The sequence below is a fragment of the Schistocerca cancellata genome, chromosome 6 (assembly GCF_023864275.1).
Source record: "Schistocerca cancellata isolate TAMUIC-IGC-003103 chromosome 6, iqSchCanc2.1, whole genome shotgun sequence".
Taxonomy (NCBI): domain Eukaryota; kingdom Metazoa; phylum Arthropoda; class Insecta; order Orthoptera; family Acrididae; genus Schistocerca; species Schistocerca cancellata.
In genome coordinates, this window is record NC_064631.1 from 692509083 (window position 1) to 692524185 (window position 15103).

The 15103-nt window shown below is 37.4% G+C and overlaps 1 protein-coding gene across 1 annotated transcript in view; it reads left to right on the plus strand.

The window, feature by feature from the left end:
• The window catches only part of LOC126191382 (cleavage stimulation factor subunit 1), a 169946-nt gene that overhangs the window by 20778 nt on the left and 134065 nt on the right, over window positions 1-15103 (plus strand). Inside the window, exon 3 of the mRNA XM_049932234.1 lies at window positions 5673-5827. Coding sequence (XP_049788191.1) covers window positions 5673-5827 — 155 coding nt within the window. The remainder of the gene's footprint in view (window positions 1-5672; window positions 5828-15103) is intronic.

Genomic DNA, 15103 nt, shown 5'->3' on the forward strand with positions numbered 1-15103 from the left:
AATACTGTCTACACCCCCATCCCCCCCATCCCCCCCCCCCCCCCCACACAAAAAAACGTTAATTTCTCATAAATTATGATCATGGTCACAATATAATATTCTGTTAGCTGAATATACTTTTCAATTTCAGTTAAACCCCTTTGATGAAGAGAGATTGCTAAAAGTCTTAATAATTGAAATTGTTGGATCCCAACCTGTGAAGTGTTCAACATGACCCAGACCAGTCAAAAAGCCTCCAGGTTGCTCTTGGGCATATTCACTTTTCTCCAATTATTGTTGCTTACAAGCTCTCATTCAAATGACAAATATTATGATTGCATAAAAAGAGCGAAACCTGAAGGGCAAGTAAGTGTGAAGAATATTGATCTCACAGTTGACACCACTTAAAACCTGAAAATTTGTTTGGAAAATGCCAAATAAGTGTATTTAGATGAAATGAGAGTGGAACAAATTAAATGTATTTTGGTACCAAAACAGAATATATTACATCCATAAGCTTTTCCTTATTGATTTGCCACTAAATGTCAAAATTATCTATAAGACATGTCACTGACATTCTCTTTGAGACGTCCTGTATTACATACAGCACTCCTTAAAAAAAAAAAACCACAGCAATATTTACATACTCCTTTGTTAGTACAACCAGTTTCACAACTTAAAAGTTGCATCATCAGATGTATTTTCAAATCATTTACAGCAGAAAATTATTGGACACCGCCATCGCTCTCAGTCTAATTGTGTTAAAATGTCCTTAAAAGGAACGGTAGTCAAAATATGAGTACTGAAGAGAAGGAGATGGCCATGGCAAATGTGTGTTGCTTACTGTAATAGTTCGCAGTCTTTGTTGTAACCAGTAATGCAGTCCTGGTGCTACATGGAATGAGACCCCACTACATGATGCACATATGGGGGACATGCAGATGGGCAGTTGGTGCTGTGAAGAAACTAACCATATAATGCTCATTTGTGATGCCGAGCAGTTAAAGTTTTTAAAAATGGTGCACTATGATAGATATTAGTTGCAGTTTCACTTGAAATGAGTTATGACTGTATATTATGCTACTCAATTATTTGTCTATAACAGCTTTTCTATTGCTTATTTTCACAATTTATGAATGATAGGGTTGGAAGAATGAAAGCATGTTATCCACACCCATATACATTTAATCATAAGAGCAAAATTTGAACACCCAATCAGAATAACTGATATGGGAAGCTGATAACGCAGGTTCATATATATGATGATTTCAGCTGCTTTATCACCATGATGACAAAGCAGTTTAGTGTGGAGCTTGTTACCCAACTACTGAATGAGTTAATACACACTGCCAGAAAGCCATAAATGCGCCGTCTTGAATAGTCTAGAATTGAGTACTGCTGTTGCAGCTGTTAGTGCCGTTGAAATAGCTGAAGATAATAGACATTTTGTGACACTGGGAAACTGGTGGCTAACTTATGGACTAAAAAAAATTAAAACTACAGGGACATTTCTTGCTTTTGGGTCAAACTCTGTAGTTACAGACTGTGAGTTTCTCTTGTGACAAATGATACTGAAACTTTTCATAACCACTTTGGCATCCTTGATTCAGAATCATGTGGGAATAGTAATAGTTGGATGCTGTGGTAATATTGACCTATTTTGCAAAATTTAATTTATGAACCTGTAGTAATGAATTGATAGAGCAGTAATTCGTTGCGATTGCTTCTCAGTCATAGTTGAAATGTGATGTCTCTTAACAATGGAGCGAGTCATGGTAGCTTCAAAGAATTTGCTGAACTAGGGGCTGAGGTTGGTATGAAAGCTGGAGGCTTCCATTTGTATACAGCCATTAACTCATTAGCACCCATTGTTCACAACTGAGGACAGTCAGTTTTTGACTTATGTTGTGGTGAAGTAAGGTTTCTTTCAACAATGGGTACTGTTGTTATCTCTCTGGTACAGTATTTCAGTTCAAGATTGTTAAAAGTAGTGGAGTGTTTTGCGGAGCCTGGTGCTTATTTCTATTTTTATTAGTGAGCTGTATCTAAGATAAGACCAGTGTCATTTTCTGGCTGCTGCCTAATGTAATACTGTGATAGTGTTTGGTACTAGTGAAGGCTAAAATACTTTATTGCATTGTGTGCCCCAGTGTAACTTGCTGCCCTCATTTTAGGACACTGGCCAGTTCTGTGGTAAACGATATGTGTTTTGGGCTTTTTGGATTTATTTTTTATGGCTCTCTACATTATTTTAAAACTGTTGAAGAGGCAGTAGAATACTTATTTTCTGAAGAAATACAAGCAGGTATGGTAGCTCTACCTCTGGATGTAGATGAACAGACAGATGAAGAAAATATTGATGACTTGTTAGGAAATACCTATGTAAGTGATATTGCAAGTGCTATTGAAATGCTACATGAAAGATACAACAAAGACATTCCTCATGCTTCCTCTAAAAGAACCTTTAAAGAGGAAGTTAAATGGTGTTATCAGGTTCTGAAATTTTTATTTCCTGGCTTAGGGAAGAAAGCTTCTTGTTTCTCAGATGAACTGAAAGAAAAATTGTATAGTCCCATTCCTGTACAGGTTTTTGAAGAACACTTTCCACAAGAAGCTGCAAACATGATTTTACAGGAAACTGAAATATACACTAAGGCATGTAAAAATAAAATAAGTTTTTCAGTTGTACCTGATGAAATTCATGCGTTTCTTGGGTTCTTTACAGGCTATCATAAATTGTCCAGTGAAAGAGATTATTGGTCTGATGATGATGATTGATGTTCAAATAGTGAATTAAAATCTGTATTACATTTCAATGATAATAAAAAGGCCAACAAAAACGAAAGTAACAAATCTTTCAATATCAAACCATTAGCAGAGGCTGTAGTACAAAATTATCAAAGACGAGGAGTCTTTCTGGAAAATGTAGCAGTTGATGAAATGATTATGACATACTATTGACATCACCTTATAAGCACTTTACCAGACTCAACTTCAATGCTTTAGATATAAATTATGTACCTTACATGCTACTGATGGCTACTTTTACAAATTCTTACTATGTTCTGGGAAGAACCTGAAAAATGACAGTGAGGATTTAACACTGGTTCCCAAAGTAGTTTTGAAAATATTGTTCTTTACTGGTGAGCCAAACAGGTACAAAGTAGTTTTTGACAATTACTTTACTTGTCGTAACTTGCTCATCTGACTGAAGGAACTAGGGTTCTTCTGCAAGTAGAATGGTAACAGAAAACAGAACAAGAATGTGCCTCCTGTCACTAGATAATGTAATGAAAAGGAAATGAAGGGGATATTCTGAGTCAGATTTGGTAGAGAGAAGGAAATTTTCGTCACAAAATGGAATGCTAATAAGTGTGTTGCACTAGTAACTAATTTTGGCACTGTGCTTCCTACCATCGAAGCACAACATTGAAATTCATCACGGAAAAAAAAGCCCAGTGTTCCACAGCAACATGAATTGAAAACATGCAAGAATTTCGTGGCAGGCATTGGTATTCATGATTCTGTTTCAAGAGGTGCAATGAAGGAACTTCTCTTTCAGTGAAATAAATCAGAAGACAGATTGCAAGAACATACCTGAAGAAAAGTCTTGAAATGATGTCAATTAAAGGAAGACCAACCAAACTTGTCTCATCTCCCAGGACTAATGTACCAGACATATGATATGACTGGAAACTGCACATTGCCCAGAAGTGTGAAAGCAAAGATGATGCCATGATGCCAATCTGATAACTGTAAAGGAAAACCTAGATTATACTGTGAGAAGTGTAATATTACACTCTTCATGGAATGCTTTCCCAAATGTCATATTAGGCCTTAACTAAATTTTGGTTTTGGAAAGTTTTTGTGTTAAAAAGTTTTGTAAATGTGAGTTATTGTAAAATAAATAATAATTTTGAAATGTTGTTATTACCAATTTCCTTATCCCTTGCCATCTTTCTAGTAAGAAGTGTAAAGATCAAACACCTGCTAAGCAAAGCACACAGTGTCCTCAAATGAGGACGGTCCAAAATTTCATGTTAAGCTTCCATAAACTGAATTGCCAGAATACTTTTTGTACAAGAATAAAGAGTATATGCCAATTAAAAATAAATTGACAACAGTATTACAGAAAGGAAAGATTGCTACTTACCATGTAGAGGAGATGTTGAGTTGCAAACAGACACAACAAAAAGACTGCCATACAATTTGAGCTTTTGACCAAAATGCCTTTTTCTAAAGCAGACAACATGCACACATTCACGCAAGCTCAACACACACGACAACTGTCTCCAGCAGTCATAAGACAATGGTCATTGTGTGTGTTGTGCTTGTGTGTGTTGTCTACTTTAGAAAAGGCCTTGTAGCCAAAAGCTCAACATGTATGGCAGTCTTTGTGTTGTGCCTGTCTGTGACTCAACATCTCCTCAACATAGTGAGTAGCAGCAGTCTTTCCTTTTCATAATATTGTCATTATTCCATCCTGGATTTTCCATTGTTTAAAAATAAGTTAGGTGCTAATGGGTTAAAAATGGGGGCCCACTTTTCTCTGCTGCCCAGGACTCACAAACAGTGTGCGGGAAAAGTAAATGCTCAAGTCTTTCCATGCAAGCTGTGATTCTCTTATTTTATTGTGGTCATCTTTGTAGGCGGATGCAAACAAAATATTGTCACACTCGGGGAAAAAGTTGGTGATTGAAATTTCATGAGAAGATCCTGTCACAATGAAATATTGCATTATTTTAATGATAGCCATATATATGTGACACTCTCTCCCCTATATTGCAGTAATACAAAATGAGCTGCTCTTCTTTGAACTTTTTTGATGTCCTCTGTCAACCCTATATGATGCAGATCTCACATCCCACAGCAATACTCCAGAAGATGTTGGCCAAGCATAGTATAAGCAATCTCTGTTGCAACTTCAGTGTGTTCTGCCAGTGAAATGCAGTCTTTGGTTTGCCTTTTCCTAGGTATTTAATTGAATTGACAGCCTTTAGGTTATGTGATTTATTGTGTAACTAAAATTTAGTAGATTCCTTTTAGTGCTCATATGGATGACCTAACACATTTTGTTATTTAGAGTCAACTGCCACTTTTCACACCATAAAGATATCTTGTCTAAATCATTTTGCAATCCTCTGATGATTTTGCAAGATGGTAAATGATAGCATCAACTGCAAACAGAGAGGACTGCTCACATTGTCTCCTAAATCATTTCTATAAATTAGGAACAGCAGGGGACCTATAACTCTTCCTTGAGGAACACCAGCTATTACATCTGTTTCACTCGATGAATTTCTGTAAACTGTGACAGCCTAGCAACTGAGATGGTACTCTATAAGCAAGCAGTTTGAGTGCAAGTAGGGGAGGAACAGTGTCAGAAGCCTTCTGAAAATCAAAAATGTGGAATCAATTTGGCATCCATCATCAATAACACACATTACTTTCTGAGAATGAAGAGCGAATTGTGTTTCACAAGAACGATATTTTCTGGATTCGTATTGGCGGTTTATCAATAAATTGTTTTCTTTGAGGTAATTCGTAATGTTCCAAAATTCTACTGCAAGATTAATGGAATCATCTTATATATCAATTATCACTCTTTATGAGAGAATAGAGCCACAAAATGGCTTTTATATGTCACAGAAGATGGTTTAATGTTTATAAAAAATGTCATGGTTTGTTTCCAGACTTGGAGTTTGAAACAGATGTTCAGTCCTCAGCACCGGAGCCTGCACTGTATGAAACAGCTTATGTCACTTCACACAAAGGCAACTGTCGAGCGGGTGCTTTCAGTGCTGATGGTCAGTTGATTGCCACGGGCAGTGTCGATGCTTCTATTAAGGTAATGTCGTAATTGGTGTGTTGCATGTATTCATAAAGTACTAATGTGTCATAAAAAATGGTTGGTGGCTGTGCCATCATTAGTGGGACTAATGGTGTACTTTCAGGTGTTCATCCAAGTTGTTGATATGTCCTTCGTGAAGTCTGCCACTGTTTGCAATTCATGACTTGTTGTTGAAGGTGGATTGTTAGTTGTTGAGGAACTTGTAGACACACATTGAATGTATAGTGTAGCAGGAGGTAGTGCTCAGAAATCCAAACAAATGTGCACAGAAAAGTTTTGCAATGTACCTTGTTGTATTAGCTAAAACTTTTAAAAGATGTTACAGTTCCACTGTGACTGTGTTGTTATACATATATATGATACTTGATAACAACTGTGTGGCTGAAATGGAGTTATAGTGACAAACAAAATATTTTATGCAAGTAAGACTGCTTCAGTGGAACCATGACTTATTTTATTGATGTTGGGAGTTGTGAACACAACTATAAAGGAAACCATGGAAGAAATTTATTAAATTTATTGATCTGAATAGAAGCCTATGGCGAGTAGGTTTAAATCAGAGAGAGCTCTCTACAGAAGAGTTGTGTATTACAGGATGTGATGTTAGATTGGTGGGAGAATATTCTTCGTTAAGCACCTGCGAACTTGGCAGACATCATCTTGAACAGTGGTCATGATCTACTTCTACATTTATACTCCACAAGCTGCCATACAGTGACTGGCAGAGGGTGCCTTGTACCACTACTAGTTATCCTGTCCCGCTCGCAAATTGAACAAGGGTAAACAACTGTCTATATGTCTCTGTATGAGCCCTAATTTCTCTTATCTTAACTTTGTGGTCCTTATGCGAAATGTACTTTAGCAGCAGTAGAATTAGGCTGCAGTCAGCATCATGCCAGTTCTATAAATTTTCTCAAATTGTTCCTCAAAAAGAACATTGTCTACCCTCCAGGGATTCCCATTCAAGTTCCTGAAGCTGTGGCAAATAACATTTTTTCCCCTATGTTAACAGGATATTCCGGAATTATACAACTCCACATACAACGTGAACTGCTGGAAGGTTTTTTAACTGCTGGGAGGCAACTAAGAATATAGCTGTGGAGTGCAGTTAGTCGAGATCATATTTTAAGTTTGTGTTTATTAAATACTCAGAGAAAGATAATAAAAGAGAGAAATTTGAAAAATTTAGCCAGATGTGTTCTCTGAAAATAAGAGAAACCTTCAGTTTGCTTATTGTTGAAGTACTGAATCACTTGGTGTAATTAAAATTTCCCATCGCGTTGTTCTTCAAACCTTGATTTCATCTTTAATTTTATAATTTTGCTGTAGCTTCTACCTCATCCAATTTTAACTGATTCCAAAAATAGTTCTGATGTTTCATCTAACATTTAATACCAAGTTTCAGTGACAATTTTTATTATTATTTCAGATTTTATCATTATTTATGTGCATGAGTTATTCTTTTAATGTGTACAGTAAGTTGCTTATGTCACTATTCAGTTGTCATCCCTGGTTCATCATCTTGAGCACTCAGTTTGTGAGGTGGTGCTTTGGTAAGACATTGGATTCGCATCTGGGAGGACACCACTTCAAATCCCCACTTGGACTTCTAGATTTAAGTTTCCTGTGATTTCCATATATTGCATAAGGCAAATATCAGTATGGTTCCTTTGAAAAAGACATGACTGATTCCCTTCCCCATCTTTCTCCAACCTGAGCGTATGCACTGTCTCTCATGGCCTCTTTGTCGATCGGATATTAGATCCTAATCTTCTTTTGTTTCTGTGAGTTTAGGGCATATGGTACTTCATATTATGGTAACTGTGAGACACAATTGTTTGGGTCTTGCAAATTGTTATCCTGTAGTTTTTCAGTGAATGTTCATAATTGTGTGAAAAACAGTTTTGACTCTGAAGTGCTGGAATCTTAGTGGCTGTTGTGTGTCTGAATTCTGGAATTGTAATAATTCACCAGCTTCCCTTTCATATTTATTTGAAATCTTTAAATTTAGAGATTACCAGTCTTTATCAGTTTGCAGGTATTTTAACAGAATCTTCCGTTGATTCTTGGTAGAACAACATTATAATAAATGAAAAGCACCAGTTTGCTTTTGTTCTACAGTATTACTGAGACAAAAAGCAAAGTCAACACAACACATTTCGTTTAACAAACAGTGTTTGCAACACAAAATTATGCCAAAATATGTCTCCATAAAGTTGACAGGAACCTCTGCCACTGCAAATAAAGCCATTGACGTCACAAGATACACAGTCCACTGTTGCCTGAAATATTTATGGACCATTTTGAACAAAATTTTCTAAAAACAGAACCTTTGAGTGCAAATATCAAATACTGGTTTAGATATATAGATGATGTGCTGTGTATGTGGGCTGGTACTACAAGACAACTCAACACATTTTTGTAAAACCTAAACAATCAACATAAAAATATTCATTCTCAGTGGAGATTGGCAACAAATCCATAAACTTCTTAGATCTCACCATTGACTTAATTACACGCACACATTATTTCAAAATTTATAGAAAAACTACAACTACACATACAGTAATACCTTTTTGCTCACAACACCCCATAGCTTACAAACATGCAGCTTTCCACTCAATGGTACACCGTCTCATATCTATCCCCATGTCCAGAGATGATTTTAAAGCAGAGTTAGATACAATAAAATTTATCGCCACCGCCAATTGCTACAGTCCATTCTTATTGACCACATCTTGCACAGGAAACAAAAATGGAAAATTGAACCCCTCTTCCATGCCCCACCTGCTTCCCCATCCACTGTCTGCAACAAATGGTGTATACTACCATACCTAGATGAGGTATCACAGATTGTAGCCAAAGCACTGAAAGCCTGCAACTATAGTCTTTCCTACTATGTTAAGAACACAACAGCCCAGTGTATTTTTAATAGCGAAGATAAGATCCAGTTATTAGGCAGCAGTGGGGTATACAAAATCACCTGTTCTGATTGTGACAAATTTTACATCGGTCAGTCTGGCGGAGACATAGCAACTAGGCTGGCTGAACATGAATGCAGCTGGAGGTTGCAAAATTCTGACTCCGCATTTGCTGAGCATGTACTGAGTGAGGGTCACAACTACCAGCCAGTGTCCCACGTACTTCACTTAGCAAACAAAGGCCATAAACTCAACCTGCTGGAAGTCCTGGAAATTAACAAGCATCTAACTCACAGTCCATATCTAATCGTAAATGACCAGACACAGCTCAATACTTCCCCTCTCCTAAACTTCATATATTCATGTCCGTTGTTCATTATTCCCACACTGCCTGTTCGTACATATTCCCATTTTTCCTGTACTCATTAAGTTCTTTTGTTTTATTGTCTATTGTCTATTGTCTATGTATTCCATATAGACTCTAGTTTCAATTGTTAAGCCTTTTTTTTAACTGGTACTTTTATTATTGTCCATGTTTAACCCCTCTTGTAGTTGTCTCATCAAATACTGTTTATATGTTACTTAGTTCATTTATTTAATGCAAGCTGTTACATAGCCACAGTTTTGAATATAATGTTAATGTTAAAATGTAGTACCAGCACATTCTCAAAGATTGCATTATGTTCCCTCAAACTCCTCCATTTTCCTGCATTTATTTATTTCTGTTTGTCTTGCTGATATTGCTTAAGTTCGTTATGTATTCTGTAGTTACATTGATAATTGTTTCTTCTTTTAATTGGTTTGTGTATCACTCTCCATGTTTAATGCCTCCTAGTGTAGCCTTGTCAAGTACTTATTTTATTTTATTAGTTTTGTTTATTAATAGAAACTGTTATGTAGGCATGCTGACCCTATTTTGTGTTAGTTTTCCCGTCTACTCCACTTTATTTATTTACAGTTCAATTTTTTACTTTTTCATTGCATTACCACCACACTGTCAAAGATGTTACTGTATGTTTTTGCTTCAGTCTAGACGTGTTACTTCTCTTCCAATGTTGTTTGCAAACACTGTACCTTCTTTGGTGACAATACTCAGTAAATGTCTGAAGATGGCCTTGTAAGCCAAAAACCAGTTAACGCAATAAAAATTAATACTGTAGAACAAAAGTGAACTTGTGCTTTTCATTTATTGCAGATATTTTGCTGTGGACTTAACCTAATATTTTTCACATCTACACATACATAAATACACTGCCAGCTATTGCACAGTTCATGCCGGATGTTACTTTGTAACATGGATAGTCATTCATTTCCTCTTCCACTTGCAGATGGAGTGAGGGAAAAGTGATTGCCTGTATGCCTCCATAATAGCCTTATTTCTCTTATTTTCTCCTTACTTTTTGAAGTCCATCTGGAGAAATAATTTTATGTTTTCCATCACAATGTCGGCTGCAGTTCTTTCCATTAGTGCCTTGTTTGAATTTATAACAACTCTTGTACAGGCAAAGGGAGCGAGTGGTACTTTCTTGTTTTCTCGAAGAAGGATTATCCACAAGCAATGCAAAACATTTCATGTTGTTGAAGCATGTTCCTGAGTATGGAACTAATGAAGGACTTCTGCATTTGATATACTCAGAGACTCCCTATTGCGGTTCTTTCTATACCGTAATACGCATTGCTTAACATTCTGCAAGTACTATCGTATTTACTCGAATCTAAGCCGCACTCGAATCTAAGCCGCACCTGAAAATAAGACTCGAAATCAAGAAAAAAAAAATTTCCCAAATCTAAGCCGCACCTGAAATTTGAGACTCGAAATTCAAGGGATAGAAAAGTTTTAGGCCGCACCTCCAAATCGAACACAGTTGGTCCATTGTAATATGAGACACAATTTGGGTCGAATGAATGACGATACAGCTACAGTAGTTTGGTTCGAGTCGTAAGCTTAGCAGTTAAGCTTTACAGGTAGCCATTGCTATGCGTCAGGTGCTCCGTCCTTATTGATATGGGTACCCTTCCTTTTTCACGTGCTACGTCTGGTTTGAATCGATTGCTTATTTTTCTTTGATCTGATAAGTGCCGTTCTCTTTGTTATAAGTGTTTACGTCACTCTAAGCTGAAAATGCGTTTTTGTACTGTGACATGCATTGTTTGTCGCATTCTGATAATGTGTGTGTACGACCTGTCGCCGCTCGCGGCATAGCTTGCTTTTGTGCGCGCTAACGCCGCTTACGATAAAAAAAAAGAGAGGAATTGTCTCTTTAGCGTAACAATGGCAAGAGACTGCTATTTGTTGTTACTTACACTGCTGCTTTCTTTGATAATGATCAACAAGAACCAAATAATAGACTGCGTATGATAGAAGATGTTCTGAACGAGAGTTTAGCTAAAATTTTTCGCCGTTTGAAAATCTTTGCAGACGCCTCTTTTGTACATCACATTCCGCACAGAAATTAGAGTCATCTTAGATTTAAAAATCTGGTCAATTGCCGTGCTTCATTTCTGACTGTATCACTATTAGGCATAAGAATAATACGAATATAAACATGACATGATATGTATATTCTTCCGCGTTTGCTGTTGTCTCACACTAGTTTCGTCGTTTATTAGGCAAACAAGATTTAAATGAGATAGCAGCAAACACGAAAGAATACATGGCAAAATGTTTATATTCGTATTATTCTTATGGTGAAGAGAATACTGCATGTGATTCACAATTCATAGAAGTTCCTATTAGCAACCATCTCTTCTCACAGGTAGGAAAAAATTCAGAACGTAAAGTTGGCCATATTGATAAACATCCCAAACAGTCTCGCCAGTCGGATTTTCATAGTACATTGAAATGCTGCTACATTCGAAGATGAACAATACGGAATTTGTATTTACTTCGTTGGATAATGTACGAAAATGCAATGGTCGAAACCCGGTGAGAGAAAAAAGCTCGTCTTCCACCCTTTTTTTAAATTTATTTACTGAGTCAGAGGTTTTGGCACCAGTATTTATCTTTGTGCCTGCAAAGCATGCCTGTGTGCGCTACGTATATTCGACGGCAGAAGTTAGTTGTGGCGGTACGAACATTTTTCAGAACTTCCGCTTACTTTGCACTCGATTCTAAGCCGCAGGCGGTTTTTTTGGATTACAAAAACCGGAAAAAAGTGAGGCTGAGATTCAAGTAAATACGGTAATCTGTTTGTGAAGATATTTCACTAAACTCTGTACACTGCCGAAAGAATCTTTACTATTTCTTTGTCTGTGTTGCTGAATTTGAATTATTGTAATGTCTCAGTGTCACTGCTCAATTCACGCTGTAATTTCATTGTTTCAGTAAATTTTGCAGTTCACAATAAGATTTTTGATGCATAATGAAACTCATTGTTCTACTACCTTCGTGTTTTGCTCACATTCGTTCAGTTATCAGCACATGGGTGGATGACTGTCTGAACCTAGCGCACTGAAATCTCAGATGTATTATTGCACATTAATTGTGTTACAACTGGTTTCATTTGTTGAACATCTTCAGGTTGCCAATTTTAGTCTTTTCCATTGAACGGCAAAGGCTGCTCGTTTTTGCCTGGTTTTCATTAATTTTTAACAGTAGTATCAGCTGCGGTTTTCAACATGATCAAGATTCTTTTCTGTATGACAAAGCAAAAACAAGCACCCCTGGCAGTTCAATGGACAAGACTGCAAGGCGTGTTCCATAAGTAATGTGACCAAATTTATAAAAAATCATTTATTGAATATATTCGTACAAATAATCAAAAATTTTCAAAATAGCACCCTCTTGCGTCAATACACTTCTGGAGGCAGTGTTTCCATGCCTGGAAGGCATTGTGGAATGCCTTTTCCGGAATGTCCTGTAGAGCTAATGTAACATGCACCTGGATGCTTTCAATCGTGTCCCAATGTTTTCCTTTCATGACTCCTTTTAACCGAGGAAACAAAAGAAAGTCAATGGGAGCAAGGTCAGGACTGTAGGGAGGCTGGGGAACCAATGGGGTCTTGTTTCTGGCCAGGAAGTCGTTGACAATGAAGGCGCTTTGAGTCGGCGCATTGTCATGGTGAACTTTCCATGTGTCCTTGATGTCACTTCGGCAGTGCGAGACCCCCCTTTTCAGTCTTTTGAGCACTTCCAAGTAGAAAGCTGAGTTCACTGTAGTCCCGGTAGGTACGAATTCGTGGTGGACAATGCCTCTGACATCAAAGAAGACAATGAGCATGGTTTTGATGCTGGACTTGCTCATGCGTGCCTTCTTGGGATGGGGCGACGATGGGGTGTGCCACTCTGAACTCTGCCTTTTTGTCTCAGCGTCAACTCAAAATTTCTCGACTCATCATCAGTGATAACTGAGTTTAAAAAATGAGGATCATTTTCACACATTTCCAACATTTCTTGGCACCGAAGCGCTCGCAAGTGCTTGTGTTCGTCGGTCAACACTTTTGGAACGAGTTTGACACACACCTTTCTCATGTTCAAATCTTTGGTCACAATGCGGGAAACTGTTGTTTTTGACATGTTTAGAGTTTGTGCTATCAATTGAAGGCTCAGCCATCTGACAGAGTTCCAACAATCGCGCACAAGCATCACATTTTCGTCAGCTCGTGCAATTGATGACCGTCCACTGCAAGGTTCATCGGTGATCTCCTCTCGGCCCTCCATGAACGACTTGTGCCATTGGAAAACTTGTGATTTGGACAAGCAATCAGTCCCAAAGGCATGCTGAAGTAATGGAAACGTTTCGGTGGCGGACTTCCCAACTTTAACGCAAAATTTGATAGCATACCGTTGCTCTACAGAATGATCCATTGTGCCATGTTACATAAACTCAAAATGGGGTTGAGGGAAACACACGTCCTGACTCTCCAGCAGCTCACAGCCGAATGAGACAAAGAGCATTTTGAAGCTAACACCCCCCTCCACTTAGCCCAGCCAGTTACAGCACGCTGTGGTGTACCATTGCATCAGAAAAAATTGGTCACATTACTTATGGAACGCACTCTGTAAAACTGGCAACATGAAGATTTTAAAGGGATGAAACCAGTTGTAACACAATTGATGTGCAATAACGCAGCTGAGGTGGTTTTCATTCTAGATACATACAATTGCTGCACCAAAATTAATGAAGTTCATTATCACCCCCATGCTTGAAACGAGAGCCTAGAGCTGTAAACACAGATTTAATGCATGGATGTGTACCCATAAGGGTTGTTAGGGTAAACTGAAGTTGCAACCCAGTACATTTTGGTGCTTCCTTTACCTCTGCCTGAAGTAATTGTCCCTATGTGTTTCTCAGCAACTGTCTGGATTAATTGCCAAAAATTCTTTTTCCAACAATAATGAAGGAATCTTTAGTTTTAGCTTGAAGTGTATGTGATGTTTTACCGAACAGTGTAAGATTTTCTGATATTTTGCACAGCATAGCATTCCAAAAATGACATGGTTTGAAGAAATCTTTAATGTTCTGCATCAGTCAAACTGCATATTTTTGTAGACACAAGTATAAATACGAAGATTACCAAATATGGCACTTAAGATTCACAAACACGTAAACATCATGCCCGCTTGGTTTGATTCTTTCAGCCATTGGCAGCAAAGGAGATGTGATGTCATCCAGATATGTTTGTGGTGATAAAACACATTTAAACATTTATTCAATGTTAATTTTACTATTTTGTGAATAAAGTTTGTGGTGACAACATGAAATGTTGCCTAGGACAGGACCTAGGTTGGTTTGAATGACATCAGATGCCATGTTGATCTGCATGTTTGCAAAACTAAACTGCTGTATGAGATGTTTTTCATATTTATACATACGTACTACAAAAATATGTTAATTGATGCACCACATTAAAGATCTCTCAAAAACACGCCATTTTTTCGTACAGTAAGGTGTGCAAAAGTGCTGGGAAATATCACAGTGGTGACTAAAACTATTACTGGAATGTATAGCCACTGTTCTTTATGCAGGAAATCATATGCTAGTTTAAGATTACATACAGTTCTCAGTGTTCAGAGAAAAATTTTGTGACAATTCATAAAAGCTCACACTTTTGCAATTTCTGCAATAATCACGTCTTTCTCAGGAGAATTATTGCTCTTCGAGGTGTTTACAATGCCCCTAATCTATTCTACAGTTGGTGCTTCTGAGTTTGGATTTGCTTTTTTCTGGTTCTGAGCTGGCACTTCACAGTTTTAGTTCTTCAAAGTATTTGGTTAAGCTCTGGCTGTGGTTTTTTTTAAAATCGTAATATATTACTTTTCCTTCTGTATTCTTGAAGCTAAAGTTTGGGGAATTGTATCTACTTAAGTTAGTCTAAACTATTCTGTAAAAGTCTCACATATTGTTCTTTC